This window comes from Nuphar pumila, chromosome 6, assembly GCF_984573655.1.
Source record: "Nuphar pumila chromosome 6, dmNupPumi1.hap1.1, whole genome shotgun sequence".
Taxonomy (NCBI): Eukaryota; Viridiplantae; Streptophyta; class Magnoliopsida; order Nymphaeales; family Nymphaeaceae; genus Nuphar; species Nuphar pumila.
In genome coordinates, this window is record NC_143254.1 from 30,205,719 (window position 1) to 30,222,516 (window position 16,798).

Here is a 16,798-nt window from a genome sequence, read left to right on the forward strand (position 1 = left end):
AGGAAAAAAGAACTGAGGGCTCACCTTCTGCTCCTTATCTTCCTCCATCAGTCCCCTGACTTCTGGGTCCACCTCTTTACAACTGGCTCCATGTATCGTCTTCCCCAAATTTTTTGGTTGTCATGCCCAAGGCAGATCGGAGCCCCTGGGTTGACACTTACCCGAGGCTCCTTTAAGCTTAAAGGCCTTATGGGAGGCACAGCCGGCCCCCACATTTTCTTTACCGCTACCTCTTGGTTGCAGGGATTTGCATTTGTACATGGATCGGGTCTTCATAGACTGGTCCAAACCCGCACCAGGATCCATATTCTCCTTCTTGTTAGCATTAACAGGGAGCATAACAGAGTTTGTGAAACCTGGTGGGAAATCCAGACCAAGTTTCGAATCTGTTGAGAAACTGTTTGGCTCTTCTTTTAAGGCATCATACATGGATCCAGAGATACGTACCTGGCCTTCTGATGCGACAATCGGCTCAACAAGTGTCTGTCTGCATAGGGTCTCATGGGGATTGGTGCCTTGATCATCATGTCTCTCCAGTCTAGTCCAGGGTTCTAGCAGCATGCTTGATAGTGTGTCCGCCTTTACTGGCTCTGCAACCAACGACTTGATCAGCATCTCCACCCCTTCTTCCGTTTCTCTCTTCCCTCCACCAAGGTGGTCAGCATGTATTGGCTTCCCTGATTGCCCCATGATACACGAAAGAGGGAGGTTAGCTTGAGTTGTCTTCGACAAGGATCAAGACTTCGTAGCAGCATGAGCGCCACCATCCCCTGTAAGCCCTTCCTCTAACTCCATACCATGGGTCCCCTCCTGAATTTTCCCATCCCCTATCTCTGCGGCCTCTACCTGGTTTAGCTTTATCATTGTCTTGTTGTCTCCCTAGAAGGCCTCGAATTGGTTCCTCTTAGGAATTTTGGCGTGTCCTCCAAGAGATTCGAACCTAAGACCACCCCTGGTTTGGGTCCTCTTCTACACCTTGACTGGTCGGTTGATTCTAAGCGCATTGTCCCGTAGAGTGAGAAATCGATCCACATATGGAATAGTATTTGATAATGTTCTCATATATGATCTCGTGCACGTATTAGATACCTCTTTCTACCTCGATTTCAACTAGCGATTGAGGTTGAAAATCGAGAGGCACTTCGATTTTAACTCAGGCAAATTGCCTTCTCTCCTTCGATCTGGTGTACCCATCCACTCCAGTGTATTCCCCCCCAAGGGCTTCTGCGATGCTTTCAAAAATATCCTTCAACCATAACTCTGGAGAGAGGTCGGGTAGTTGAATCCATAAAGGAAGTGGGGTGTTCACCTCAAACAGGATCGGCGGCCCCGATTTCCAAAGGTTAATCACCAGGGTTTTCCTGACAACGCACCACGCACCTTTGCGGGAGATGATTTTGAATTGTTCTTTTGAAAGGGTTGTGATCAGAAACAAACATTCCTTCAACCCTGAGAGGGTAAGCCCTGGCATCTCTAGCCATTGGGAGATCAGAGAGGCAAACATGTAGCGGTAAGAGATCCATATGTCTCCTAACCCTCTAGGGAAACCACTGATTGTTGTATACTGCAATGGTACCAACAGTTGTTTGTAACGACTCATCGGGACAGTAATCTTCGGTTTGGCGCTGTCAACGCCTGCCCTGCAAACCCTTATTGGAATCCCTGTTCCTTGTTGTTGACCCTCAACAATACTCATCCATGACCTAGGGGGAGACAAGGATGGAGCATTGATGAGCTTCCTACATGACTCTGCTTGGGAGACCCCTCCACCTTTAATGGACGTGAACCCTCCTAAAGAGGGACACCATCCGTAGTCCGCGCCCATACCCGTTCCTCCCCCCCCCCCCTCCCCCCGCCTTCCGTCTCTCCTTCCTCCATTCTAGGACCGAAAGAGTTTTCGGCAATTTTCTTTTACCCTAGTACTAGTAGGTCATCCTTTACCAATAGAAAATCCTTCAATTACATGTTTTAACTGTTCATTCATCTGATGCTTTCTTCTTCTTTTTTAGCATTACTTGAAGCAATGTTTTTCTCAGCTATACCTAAAAGCAGTTCATCCTTTACAAGTCTTTCAATGACTTCTATTCCTAAATTGTCAAAACGTTAAGACATGATTCAATGATAAAGGGTGCCAGTAATTATCACATACGGGCACCACAAAAGGCAAGAGATGTTCTAAAAGGAGCATTCAGGAATCCTGCACCTGATTCACATGTTCAGGAGCAAGCCAAACATTTATAAACAGATAAATAAAAGTTTTTAAGATAATCTAAACACAACAATAATAAAATGGATATATGCAGTGGCAGTGCTAATAATGCTTCATTTAAAAAAACACAAATACAACAATAGTCCATAACCTTTACACACTCCACTATTGTATTCCGATGCCTTTGCACTGCCTGGGTATCCATTGTGACGGTCTTCATCAACATGTTTAAAGCAACATATCTGGTTAAAAACCAAAACACTTGTTACATATATTGAAGCTGCACTTTCAAACAACAAAGTGGTTGTAACGCTCACACTCAATACTACACCATGCCCAAACATGGCTACTGAAAAGTGAAAAATTTTGCTTGGTCTAAATTCCTAAATCATACTCTGATGCTGCAGTTGTTGCTACCCCTCCCTACCTCCTCTCCCCTGCCCTCCCCCAACCCCCACCCCCCACCCCCAAACTATCTGTGTGTGTGTGTGCATATGTGTGCGTGTGGAAAAATATCTTGTACAATTATGTGCATCAACTTGCCACACTAGGGTTTTCTAGTACCAACCATCACTGATTGGATGGAAATTGTTTAGGCAGCAGCATCCATGATGAATGGCACTACCTGTGGGTGGGCACAACCTTACCCGTTCCCAGCCAATCCAGTGTTAAAACAGTGCCAGTCAAGGAGATGGGTTTTGTTTGGTCAACAAAACCGTAGTGGCCCCAAATATTGCTACTTATGATGGAACTACAAAGTTTCATGTCACTACCAGGTCTGATGCTGGCATCCAAATAGAGGGGTTTTGGTTGGTCAAGAAGCACAGAACAATGCAAACCATATTACTAAGGGAACCATGATGAAGAAACGTGCGACCAGTTTCCAGCCATGGTAATGCTGGAAATGAAAAGGAGTTATAGTCTGTGTCTCTGTGACAAATATCGAGAGATTTATAAAAATCTCACCAATATATCGCGAGAAATTGCCTGAAAGTTTAAAATGGCAATTTCTTGCGAGATTTTCAAATCGTGACAAATATCACAATATTTATATTTTTAAAAGATATTTATCATGAAAACCCCCGAGATTTTTATTTTTAAATGTGTTTTATTTATATTTTCTTATATAAAATAATTTTTTATATTTTTTTTATTCCCGAGAATGCCGAAAAAAATTCAAGATTTATGAAAATTTTCAAAATATCCCGATTTTTTTGCCTGCCGAGATTTTGCCGTTTTTAACTTTTGTCACCGTGGTCTGTGATACACACACGTTCACAGGATCAGGGCCCTATATGCAGTTCAGACTTTGCACAATAATGTCAGGCACTATATACCTATAAAAGTTCAATTAGCTAGCATTCTGGAGATATCTGTCCATTCAAGGAATTAAAATTATATAGAAAAACAAGAACCTGATATTATTGTCACGATTCGACAAAAATCTTCCCAGAATGTTAATAGCAAGAACACGCAGCCCACCAATAGCTTCAATCCTCATAATTGTTTCAACACATTCATATAGTATGGCGTTTCCAGCATTTTTGTTAGACTCTGTACTAGTTGCCACCTAAAAGGAGAATTGAATTAATCAAAGATCATCAACATATGAATTTTCAGATACCAAAATAAGCAAATCATTTATGAGAATGAGAAACAGATAGTGGCAGCTTAGAATACACCTAATACAACCAGTGTTAATGTAGGAATTTTTCTGAAACCCATTGTAAGGAGTTTGATGAAAAAATTGTGAAGTTCTTTATAAGTTTAATTAAAAGATCAAGGAAACCTACATTTAAATCACTGTCACCGATATCGCCGACATTTTGAATATATAGTGATATTATCCGCAATTTCAAGCTTGCCTATAATATCGGGAATATATCACGATATTTTCAAAATATAGGCAAATCAAAAATATCGCGATAATATCTTGATATTATCACGATATTTTCTATTTTATTTTATAGTTTGAATTTCCTATTTTTTTATTTTTTTATATTCAAAAACCTTTAAAACATGTTTATTTTTATTTTTAGAAGAAAAAGAATACAAAACTTATTATTTTCTTTGGTTTTTTGTTGTTATTTATATTTTTTCAATTTTTTAAACTCCTGAGATTGTGCCAAGATATTCCCGAGATTTATCAACTTTTGAAAATCTCTCCGAGAAATACCCTTGCCGGGAAATTACCTTTAACGATACAGGTGACTATGATTTAAATAGACAAACTAGCTCTTAAACTGACAAGAACACCTTTTCAAATACAATCATGTCAGAAAAGAAAATACCTCTGGTGGTAACTAAAAATTTTTTTGAGGAACATGAAGGCTTATGGACTTGGCTTAGTAAAATTATAGTAGAAAGATTAGACATGACTCATGTGACAGCACAAACAAAAGAGAAAAGGGCACCACATAGAGAAGGCAGTTATGGATATGGACAGAAAAGATGGAAATTATCAACTATGTCGAGGAATGGTCCTTTACGCCAGAAATATAATTCCCTGAACAATAGAAACATTGGAAAGGCACAGATAATGCAATGATACTCAACAGATTTGGAGCAAAAACGAACCCCCAGTATGCTTCAGCTTGGACATACAATGATAATAGGATCAGGAAAGCCCACATGTTTTGGCATATTAATATGGAAAAATAAAAGGAAACAGTAGTAGAAACTAATGGCATCATGTAGTAGTTCAAATTTTCAAGAATGAAACAGCACATATATAGTGTCAATTGAGTGGTTTTTTTTAGATGAACATTGTTCAAACTTCAAACCAACTAGTACCGAAGTAACAACATACAATATTGGGTGATACTTAAGAGTAACTTGGGGAAGGTGAAACAACCATACATCAAAGGTTAGCCCAATATATAAGAACTTTGCTAAACCAAGAAGGCCAAAATATGAAGCATATCTTCAATTTGGTATCAGAGAAAGAAGAAAGATACGCTGTACACAATGGTGTAAGGTTGTTTGAGACTTGAGTGAGGAATGACAAACATAGAAAATATATATCTGAGCAAGAATATCACTGTCACTTGCATATCAAAAATACATACCTGAGCAAGAATATCACTCATTGTGTCACTTGCATCTGCATCACCTTGACCCAACACACGAAGGAGTCGCATGACCCTGATCTGTAGAAAGGGATCAGTGATCCCAGATATATCATATTCTGGAGCATACCCACTTGTCACGACGTTCTTTAGTACCCGAACCAAGTCCTTTGTGTACTGTAATTGGGTAGACATAACAATGTAATTCAGTACACAATAGCTTCATTTTACAAAGATGAAACAATTTCTAAGCAACCCTAAATCTAATTGAGCACTTGGGAAAGTTTTCTTCACTGTCACTTGCATGTAGGGCCAGAAATAAATGTGTATCATTTTCAAGAACTGATCTCTTTATGTTCAATAGTCCGAAAATGGAATATACCTTTCTTAAATAATCAAGGGCCTCTGGACTGGCTTTGCATATTTCTGTGCATAACTGTACACCAGTGATTAGGACTCCATGGTGCTTTTCGCTAAGTAAACCACCAGCAGGTTTCATAAAATTTTCTGCAAGATCTGGCACTTTTCGTATAATTCTGATAGAGCATAAGGCTGCCTGAAGAAAATAATTAAAGAAAAAAAACATAAAGTGAACCTTCTGCAATTTATAATGATGCAAAAACTTGGCAAAAATAACACATCATAAGCTTAATAGACACAAAGAAAATGATATTTCTATTGTAAATTTTTAATGGACACAAGTCATATTTCTAAAAAGAAACTCAATAACAGATCTGGCACTTTGAATATGAAGAGTTGATGCAATGGAATGACAGATAAAACCAATCAGATGAAGGTAATATTGCCAGAAAAATAGTTATGAAATAGTAATGACTGGAAAACTCTCCTTTCCCAACTTCTCTAGGATTAATGAAGCCTAAGGTATTTCAAGACAAGCCTAAGGATCTCCAAACTCTAATATATGTAATGTGCATGTTTCAAGATGTTGAACATACGTACATCACTTTTTACATAATGAGCTACTAGTGCTAGGCTTCCATAGATATACATAAATAAATATACATATAAAGAGAGAGAGGGGTGTAGGTGCAGACAACCATATGGATGCACCTTTTCAATTTTCCTTTCTTTTGGTGTTTACACTCTGACCCTACAGATGTGATCCACATGGTTTGTTTCGTAGTAATTGACCTTTGAATCATCTGATTACAAGAAGGAGGTTTTGAAGTACTTCAATTTTTTTATGACGAAGGAACCCCTTCCAAGAACCGGGTTACTTCATGGGCCCACCTCCCCGCGAGGTTAAACTACAGGTTGAGGACACGACCACCCAGCCTTACGTGCCCCAACCATGATAAAGCAATGGCAGCCCCCATGCCCAAGAGGAATTCGATCCTGGGCCTTCAGCTTGATACAGGACCCTGCTGACCACATGGGTAACCACCACGGTGATGAAGTGCTTCAAAAATCAATGGCCTACAATTTTCTAGATTTTCTAGATTTTCAAGACTCAAATAATCAAGTTTTTTCATCTAAAAGATATGATCCAAGAGCCTGTTAATAGCAAATGACTACACTAAATCACATTTATGGGTTCTGACTTGTACAAAATTCAAGGGGACAATTAAAAATAGGTTGCTGTACTGTGCAGAAATTGAATCTCTCTCTCTCTCTCTCTCTCTCTCTCTCTCTCTCTCTCTCTCTCTCTCTCTCTCTCTATATATATATATATATATATATATATATATATATAACTTGTGCAAAAAGCCTTTTCTCAATTTGCTTAGTCGGATGTTCCATGAGATACTACCAAGAATAATAGCAATATCTTGGAGAAGCTCTAGATCGTTTAGGTGTCTAAACCCTAACACATTTTCCAATTAGATCAGTATTTGCTTTTCGGTACTTCCATTCACACATACATAATACATACGCATATATAAAGGGTGTTGGTCAGCGATCAAGAAAAAATCGGACGGGAAGTGGCGCATGGCAAAGTTAAAAGTAGCCTTTACCATTTAGCAGCAGTCGCATCTGCCGCTAAAGGTCTCTTTTTTCGCCCAGGCCTTAGTGGTGGTCAGCAACCGCCGCTAAAAGCTTTTTTCTGCTACACCTGGCGCACAATGCGTGTGTCCAACGTTTGTCCAATTTTTTAGGGTTCAACGTTACACTCAACTGTGTGTGTGTATACGAAAACCCATAACAGTGGACGGGTAAAACATTGGGCGCATGTCGAACGCATGCCTGATGTCAATTTACATGAATTAGTGACGAACATTGACCACCGCTAATGTTCTGGGCGGCAAAACAACATTTACTGGCGGTCGCGACCGCTGATAAAGGTCATTTTTCCCTTGATTGCGCGTGCAATCAGAGGCAAGTGTGCATCCGACTAACAGTGGATGAAAGTGTCATCCACTGTTACGGGTTACTATATATATATATATATATATATATATAGAGAGAGAGAGAGAGAGAGAGAGGTGTAGGTGCACACATCTTGATTTTTTTCATTTTCTGTGTTTTTTAATCTGGCCTTACAAATGTGACCTACATGGCTTGTTAGCAAGAATTGGCCTTAAAATCATCTGATTATGACAAGTAATCAGGTTTTGAAATGCTTCAAATATCAGCAGCCAACAATTTTCTACTACTTAAGACTCAAAATTGTGCTTTTCATCGAAATAATACAATCCAAGAGCCTGGTCCTAGCAAATGACCATGTTGAATCACATCTGTGGGGTCTGATTTGCACAAAAATCGAGGGAACATAAAAAAATAGGTATGTTGTACCATGAGGACATCTCTCTCTCTCTCTCTCTCTCTCTCTCTCTCTCTCTCTCTCTCTCTCTTTATATATATATATATATATATATATATATATATATATTTTGTAATATCGCGTATTTTTACACTTAGCCATTTTGAGATTTTTTTGAAAATTTGGCCAACTCTGGGAGAAAAATCGTTTGAACCTCGATTATAGATTGATGTTTTTGAGTCTGGGTTTGACCCAGGTCTCATCAACTAGGTCTAAACAAGCCAATCGAAACGTGGGAAAAAGTTTTATTTTTTATCTTTAAATTCGAGTGAAATTCAGGTTATTTTCTGGCGAAATTCGGAATTTGATATTTGTGTTACATGTCGTTGGATGCATCTCAAAATTTTGAGCACAACGATATTTTATTTTTCTTGATTCGGGATATGGTTCAGCCAAAAATCGCATTTTTCTAAAAATTTAGCAGTTTGTCGGGATGGATCCGGACTTGGATCAGACCGAACTTGATGGATTTGATCCAAATTAATATGGATTTGGACCCTATCCAAGAACCATATTAATATGGGTTTGATCCAGTTCAAAACCCATTTGAATTTCGGAAATGGATTTGGATCTTGGATCCGGATCCAAATCCATGCCCAACGATTTTTTTCCAACTTTAAATTCATCTTAATTATGTTAAGAAGCCTCCCACATTATTTTGATAATTTTTGGAAACTTTCATAAATTTATTTTTAATTTAATATTAAATAATTAATTAATTAATTTAATATAATTTCGAAATTGTATTTTTATGTTTGTTTAGGACTCTTGCAAGAGCCCTTAACCATCTCTAGAAACATCTAGGAAGGTTGAGAGACTTAGAGTCCCTTTTTAAACCAAGTTTTGAAAAGTTAAACTTGGAGAGTTTTAAAAAAATTGGAAACAAAGGAGAGACAGTCTTAATAAAGGAAGGCTTTCTCTTCAGCCCATTTTAGAAAGAGCTGGAGAATGAAGGGCGACCTCCCCTATGGGGCCTATAAAAAGACCCCAAAAAAAAGAGAGAAAAAAGAGAAAGAGAAGGAAAAAAAGGAGGAGAGATAAAGTGAGGAAAAAAGAGGAAGAAGAGGAGTTTGGATCATCTCCAACCATTTACCCACGTTTTTCAATATCTACCATCGTTTTCTTCATCTCAGATTCATGGTACGGGTTTCTCTCTTGTTTCAAATGAGAAAAAGGGCATGGATTCGTATTCCATGCAATGTTTTTGGTAAAAATACATAGGGAAGGAGTAAATCTAGATATTTACTCCGATAAGACTTTGATTTCTATCTTTTGCGAGGTTTATTTATGGGAAAAATTATATTTTTGTACTTGATATTGTGGATCCCTAAATCGGGACAGATTTGCCATGTTTATAACATGCGCAAATCTGGTCCAAGTTTAGTGCATGTATAATTTTTGTAACAGGGTGCAATAATAAGTAGTTATAATTGTTTTTTTGTAATTTGATTTGTTAATAGATGCATGCCAAATCTGAAAATCTGTAAAATTGTGCTTGCTCAGTATAAGCATGCAAAACTGAGTGATATCATGTAGCTATATGCATACTTAAAGAGAAACTACATATGCAAAGCATGCTGAGTGTGGATATAGACATATATGCAGGTTTAAAGTATGAAGCTACATTTGTTTGCTATGCTAAATGAAAATATGTATATTCACGTATACGTAAAACATAAACTTTTACTTATGCAGCCTGAACATGACTGTGCATGTGTATATATATTTGGTACATCAACACTTGAATTTCGTGACTGCTCTAGCATATTTTTTTTTATGTTTTCTAGGTTCGCGTGGTTCGGCAAGAGCTGACCTGGGCCCTGCCAGTCTTGGCTGGGATCTGGTCGTACCTGACCAGACCCGGCTTGGTTCTTGTTGGACAGCCGGTAGTCAGCCGAGTGACTCGGCTCAGCCTGTCGGGTCCTGTCAGGCCAGTCCAGCCACTCAGTTGGGCTGAGCTAGCCGGCCAGACATGGCCAGCACCTAACCAAGTGCTGACAAACCTGGTTACCAGGTCTGTTGGGCATTGTAGGCCCAGCCAAGTTGTTAAAACATATGTAATAATACATCTATGTAACATATATATATAGATGTATTCACCATAATACCCGATAGGGGTATTATGGTCTTTTCATAAGTACCCGATAGGGGTACTTGTTTTATTTCTTTTTATTTTTCTGTTTTTTATTTTTTGTTTTTTGTTTTTTATAATCTTTGTTTGAGATACTAAAGGGGCCCCACAATGGAGTCGTTGGGGCTCCCAACGACTCTATTGGGAGCCCCCTTTAGTCTCTCTTTGCTTATAAATAGGGGGAACCCCCTTGTATCTTTGTATTGCTTTTTGAGAGATCCTCTCCAATAAAAGGAGTATTTGTTTTATGTGTGTAAGGCCTTTCGTATATCACTTAGTGGATTTCCTCTCTTATGCTTGTTTCTATTGTCCGGTGTTGGACATAGTGAATGCATTTGCATTCTTGAAATCTTCTGCCTACTTCATTACATAGTATCAGAGCCATACGATTCTCTAAGGTGAAATATTGTCTCTCTCTACTTCCTTTCTATTTCACATCTTCATTTTGTAGCAATGGAAGTCAAGATCGATCTATCATTCAAGCTTAATGGAAAAAATTACATGATGTGGGCATCCGCAATGGAGAATAATCTCAAAGGCAAGAAGCTTTGGGGTTATGAAATGGGGACCGTTCCGGAACCCCAACTTAAGCTCACAAAGATGGAAGAAAATCAAGAGAAAGCGCTTGAAGGTGATGCTCGTCTCAAGGTCATTGAAGATTATCATCACCAAATGGAAGATTGGGAGAGCAACCATGCAAAAATCCTAGCATGGTTTATGAATAACGTTGCACTTAAGGTATGTGCAAATATTGCAAAATTCCGTTGGGTAAATGAAGCTTGGGTTTTTATGAAGGGGTATGTATACCCAAAAGGACCTTGCAAGAGCTTACTTTTTGCAATAAAAAGTAAGAACCACAAAACAAGGCGACATGAGCATACAAGACTACAATAGTGCTCTAAATCCTTTGTGGGATGAATTAACTCTTTTAGAGCCTAAATGGGTGGCTACGAAGGATGTAGAACTAAGACAAAAGCAAATGGAACAAGATAGATTGTTTCAATTTTTATTTGGGCTTCGTCCCGAATTTGAACAAGTTAGATCCTCACTTCTCCATAGATCTATGTTTCCTCCTTTAGAGGAGGCTATTGCTGAAATCACTCAAGAAGAGACTAGGGATAGCATTAGTAAAAGCATAGATGAAGTTCTTGCCGTATCTAAACCCAGCAATCATGTTAAAACATACAAGCCACCTCATTTTGGTAAGCAAGGGAGTGGTGGAAGAAAAATTATTATATGTCATCATTGTTATGAGCCGGGACATATTAAACCTGTTTGCCCAAAGCTAAATGAGACATTCAAGCCAAAGGTGGCTTTCGTTGAGGAATCCTCCACCAAAGAAGATGAAGGCAAAAACGGGGATCTCAAGGATACTCTTGGTCAAATTTTTATAGCTCTCCAACAAATTCTAAAGGCCACTTCTTCCACCTCTGGTGCCGCCATTGCCTCATCATCACCTCCCGATACGTACTCTTGGATCTTAGATTCCGAAGCCTCTTTTCACACGACTCCTCATGAAAATGCATTAACCAACGTGAGCACCAATTCAAAAATATCTTGTGTCTCTATGGCCGATGGAATTTTTCTCAAAATAAATGGTATTGGAACTCTTGATTCTAAAAATATTCAAAATTTCCTTGTTCCAAAAGTAAGAATAGTTTCTAAACTAAATCTTAACCTTTTTTTCATTTCCCAAATTGCCGACCATGGATGTAAAATATCTTTCTCATCTCAAGGGTTTTTTGTGCAGAATCTCTGGTCCGGGAAGCGGATTGGGCAAGGCCATAGGAAAGGAGATCTTTATTTTATGGATCACTCTATGTCACAGGGATTCGGCTAGCAGGGTGCCGCACCCGCGTCGACGCGACTCGACGCGGGTGCGGCACCGGATGTGGTCAACCCGATCCTGGGTGTGTTGACCGCACCCAGGATCATTTAGGTCCTTTTTTTTTGGATTTTTTTTTAAAAAAAAATTGCCCAAATGGGCTGCGAATTTCTTTTTTTAAAAAAATTATGCTGACAGCAGTTGTCAGCTGCTGACAGCAGTTGTCAGCTGCTGACAGCTGTTCTGTCAGCTGCTGACAGCTGTCTGTCAGTAGCTGACAGCTGCGAAATTTGAAAAAAAACCCGCGTGTTCCCCCAACCCCCTTTATATATATAGATATATATATATATATATTACATTTTTGCCCCTGCCGCACCCCTGCACCTGGGTTTTTTGGAAGTGCCAAATCCCCGCACCCGCACCTGCACCCATGTTACATAGGGATCACTTAACGCTTCCTAATACCTCTTTTTGTACTTATGTCCAAGATAAAAATATTAAAACTTGGCATAAAAGGCTTGGACATCTAAGTTAATCTAAAATGTATCTTTTTTCTTTTGGAAACAAGTTTTGTAAAGAAAAAGATATCAATTGCAAAGATTGCATTTTTGGAAAAATGAAGTTCATTCCTTTTCCTATAAGAACCTTTGTGTCAACAAGACCTTTTGAATTGGTGCATTCTGATGTATGGGAACCATCTCCGGTTTTATCTAAAGGTGGTTATTCATATTATGTTACCTTTATTGATGATTATACTAGATATGTATGGATCTATTTTATTAACCTTAAATCGGAAGTTTTTAACTTTTTCAAAGAATTTTATGCAAAAGTTCAAAATCAATTTCAAAGCCACATATCCATTCTTAGATCCGATTCGGGTGGAGAATACTTATCAAATGAGTTTCAATCATATTTAAAACAACATGGCATTTGTCATCAAAAATCATGCCCAAGAACTCCTCAACAAAATGGTCTATCGGAAAGAAAACATAGACATATTTTAGAAACCACTAGATCATTACTCATTTCTAAAAATATTCCTAAAAATTTTTGGGCCGAGGCCATGTTAACCTCCACCTATTTAATCAATAGAATGTCATCTTCAAAATTGAACAATATCTCTCCTTATGAAAAGCTTTTTAATATAACACCTGATTATAATCGTCTTCGTATTTTTGGGTGTAAATGCTTTGTTCTTTTGCATAAAAGAGATAAATTGTCACCAAAAGCAATTAAATGCGTGTTTTTAGGATATGGTGAAAATTAAAAGGGCTATAGATGTTTTGACTATAAAAACAATAAGTTATTTGTCTCCAAAAATGTGACTTTTTTAGAAGATGAAAATGGTTTTGAAATATTGGAAAAACCAAATGAAATTGATTATATATTTATCAATGATCTTTTAGAAGATTCAAATGATGACTCTTTAAGTAATCAAGAATTTGTAGAAAATACTCAATAATGATTCTCATGATATTGAGGTATCACCAACTAATGGTGACAATCTCCAAGTATACACTCGGCATGAGCAAGCGCAACCTATTAGTGCTTTAGAAAAATTCTTGCGGCTTAATGAACCCCTAGAAGAAACCTCCCTTAGGCGATCTTCTAGAGAATCAATTCCACCTAATAGGTTTGTCTCTTATGAAACTCTCTCACCTAACTATAGAGCTTGTCTAATAGCCCTGCATTTTTACTATGAACCTTCCCATTACAATCAAGCAAAAAATATTCCTCATTGGGTTGAAGCAATGAAAGTTGAACTAGATGTTTTAAATAAGGCTCAAACTTGAGAAATAGTTCAACTTCCTCCAAATAAAAAAGCTATAGGATGTCGGTGGGTCTACAAAGTCAAAACAAAAAGTGATGGTTCTCTAGAACGATATAAAGCTAGATTAGTTGCTAAGGGATACTCAAAATAATATGGCATTGATTATAAGGAGACTTTTGCCCCCGTGGCTCGCATGACAAGTGTTAGAACTCTAATTGTTGTAGCATCATTTAAGAAATTGCCTATATTTCAATTAGATGTTAAAAATGTCTTTCTTAATGGTCAATTGAATGAAGAAGTATATATGGACCCTCCGCCGGGAATTAATGTTAACCAAGGTTAAACTCTTCGATTATTAAAAGCTTTATATGGCCTTAAACAAGCCCCTAAGGCTTGGTATGATAGATTTAGTACTATCATGTTACAATTAGGATTTCGTTCATGCTATACTGACACTGCTCTTTTTGTTAAACGTGCAGGTAGTAGTATTATCATCCTTCTGCTTTATGTTGATGATATGATCATAACTGGCAATGATGAAAGTGGTATTCTTAATGTTAAAAATATGTTAAAACATAATTTTGATATGTCTGATTTGGGTTTTCTTAGGTATTTTCTTGGTATAGAAGTAGCGTACTCTCCTCGAGGGTATATTTTGTTACAGATGAAGCTTGCTGCAGACATATGTTCCAAATCTGGGATTTCAGATGACAAAAAGGTGGAGACTCCCGAAGTTATCAATGCTAAGCTACGACTGGAGGATAGAGTTCTGCTGGATGATCCTACGCCCTACAGGCATCTCATTGGCTCCCTCACTTATCTGACTATCACCAGGCCTGATATCGCTCATGTTGTGCACTCTGCAAGCTAATTTCAGCATGCCCCTACAAATGTGCATATGAGTGTTATGCTTTGGATCATTCGCTACATAAAAAATACTTTAACTAAAGGGTTATTCATATCCTCACTCTCTTCCTTAAATTTACTTGCTTATACTGATGTTGACGGGGGAGGAAACCCAAATGATCGAGTCTCAACTACTGGCTTTTGTGTTTTTTTAAGAGATTCGCTAATTGCTTGGAGATGCAAGAAACAGCAGAAAGTCTCGTTGTTTTCCACTAAAGCTGAGTACAGGGCCATGGCAACTAACAATGGAACTTTTGTGGCTTCGAAGTCTTCTTCAAGATATGGGAGTCGAAATTACCGGTGCTTCGAAGCTTTGTTGCGACAACAAAAGTGCGATCTATAGTGTCAGCAACCACACCTTTCATGAGAGGACTAAACATATTGAAATGGACTGTCACTATGTTCATGATGAATATCTTCGTGGGACAGTTACACTGCCATACGTCACTTCGGAATATCAGCTTGCAGATTTCTTTACCAAAGCACTTCCTGCTCCTCGCTTCTTGTTTCTTCTTAGCAAACTTTTGGTCATCTCCCCGTAAAGTTTGAGGGGGGTGTTAAAACATATGTAATAATACATCTATGTAATATATATAGATGTATTCACCATAATACCCGATAAGGGTATTATGGTCTTTTCACAAGTACCCAATAGGGGTACTTGTTTTATTTCTTTTTATTTTTCTGTTTTTTATTTTTTATTTTTTTATTTTTATTTTTTATAATCTTTGTTTGAGATACTAAAGGGGCCCCCAACGGTCACAATTGTGACCGTTGAGGGCTCCCAACGACTCTATTGGGAGCCCCCTTTAGTCCCTTTACCCTGACAGGGCAGCGACCATAAGTATGGCAGGCTGAGCCAGCACTGCTAGGTCTCTGCACACCAGGGGCAGTTTTTCCAAGTAAAAATAAAAAATAGGCATCACAAGCCGCACTTTTTCAGCCTTGGCATTATGTTATTATTATTATTTGATTGGAAAGTGATTCCTAGGTGGGGCATTTTATTATGCCATTGCAAACATGAAAAAACAGTTCCTTTATATGAGATATTGCATCCAAAAAGGAAAGTGATCCTTCAACTCAGAGGGAAAGAGAACCATGGGTTGATAAAGTGACTCCGATTCTCGTGGGAGATTCAAAATCACTTTATCAAAGCACTTTGGACGGGCCCTTAGGCATTGTAGGATGGACCTTGAACCAAACTGCTAGGTGTTTGGACCCTGACCCAGGAGCCCTAATGGGTCTGAACCTATTAAACTTGCCATGGCAGAAGAGTGATTAGATTTTTAAAAAATATCATTACATTGGATCCACAATGATATATAGTTACATCATTCTTATTTTCTAAAAAGATTGTATATTACGGTACGTTTGACAGGTGATCGGCTTTTTCGTGTGGGCCCTGCATCACAATCAAACACAAAACAAATTATGTTTTTTTTTTGGAAACAGATGACAGTCCCTGCCCGCGTTTGTGCATATGTTCATTAGTACAAATCTATGTCACATGGGTGCGGGTGCGACACGGGTGGGGCACAATTTTAAAATTTTTGGACACGGGGACTCGGCAAAATATATATATATATATAATTTTATTTTATTTTTAAAATGCCACAGCTGACAGCACAGTCTGTGTGTCTGTGCACAGTCACAGACTGTGACTGTGCACAGTCACAGGCACAGCACTGTGCACTGTGCACAGTCACAGACTGTGCACTGTGGACAGTCTGTGACTGTGCACAGTCACACAGCACAGTCACAGTCACAGTCTGTGACTGCACTGTGCCTTTTTTTATATATATATTTTTAAATAAAAAATATAAAAAATTGGTTTTTTAGGGACATTTTTGGACTCGGTCAAAGTTGACCGAGTCCAAAATGTGGATGGACTCGGCCTGGACTCGTTGACCGAGTCTGGGCCGAGTCCGAAGCCGCACCCGAGTCCGCACCCGTGTCGGGGCGTGTCGACTCGGGTGCGGCACCTCCTTAGCCGAGTCCGTGTGACATAGGTACAAATGCAAAAGAAGAATATCCTTACTTTTTGAGAGCTCATCTCCAATAAAAAGAGTATTTATTTTATGTGTGTAGCCTTGTTGTAAGGCCTTT

General features: G+C 38.5%; 1 protein-coding gene across 1 annotated transcript in view; it reads right to left on the reverse strand.

The window, feature by feature from the left end:
* Nucleotides 1-16,798, reverse strand: part of LOC149834530 (AP-1 complex subunit gamma-2-like) — a 92,639-nt gene that overhangs the window by 56,474 nt on the left and 19,367 nt on the right. Inside the window, exons 4-7 of the mRNA XM_090011466.1 lie at nt 5,660-5,833; nt 5,278-5,454; nt 3,625-3,779; nt 2,361-2,451 (exon numbers count right to left, since the gene is read on the reverse strand). Coding sequence (XP_089867592.1) covers nt 2,361-2,451; nt 3,625-3,779; nt 5,278-5,454; nt 5,660-5,833 — 597 coding nt within the window. The remainder of the gene's footprint in view (nt 1-2,360; nt 2,452-3,624; nt 3,780-5,277; nt 5,455-5,659; nt 5,834-16,798) is intronic.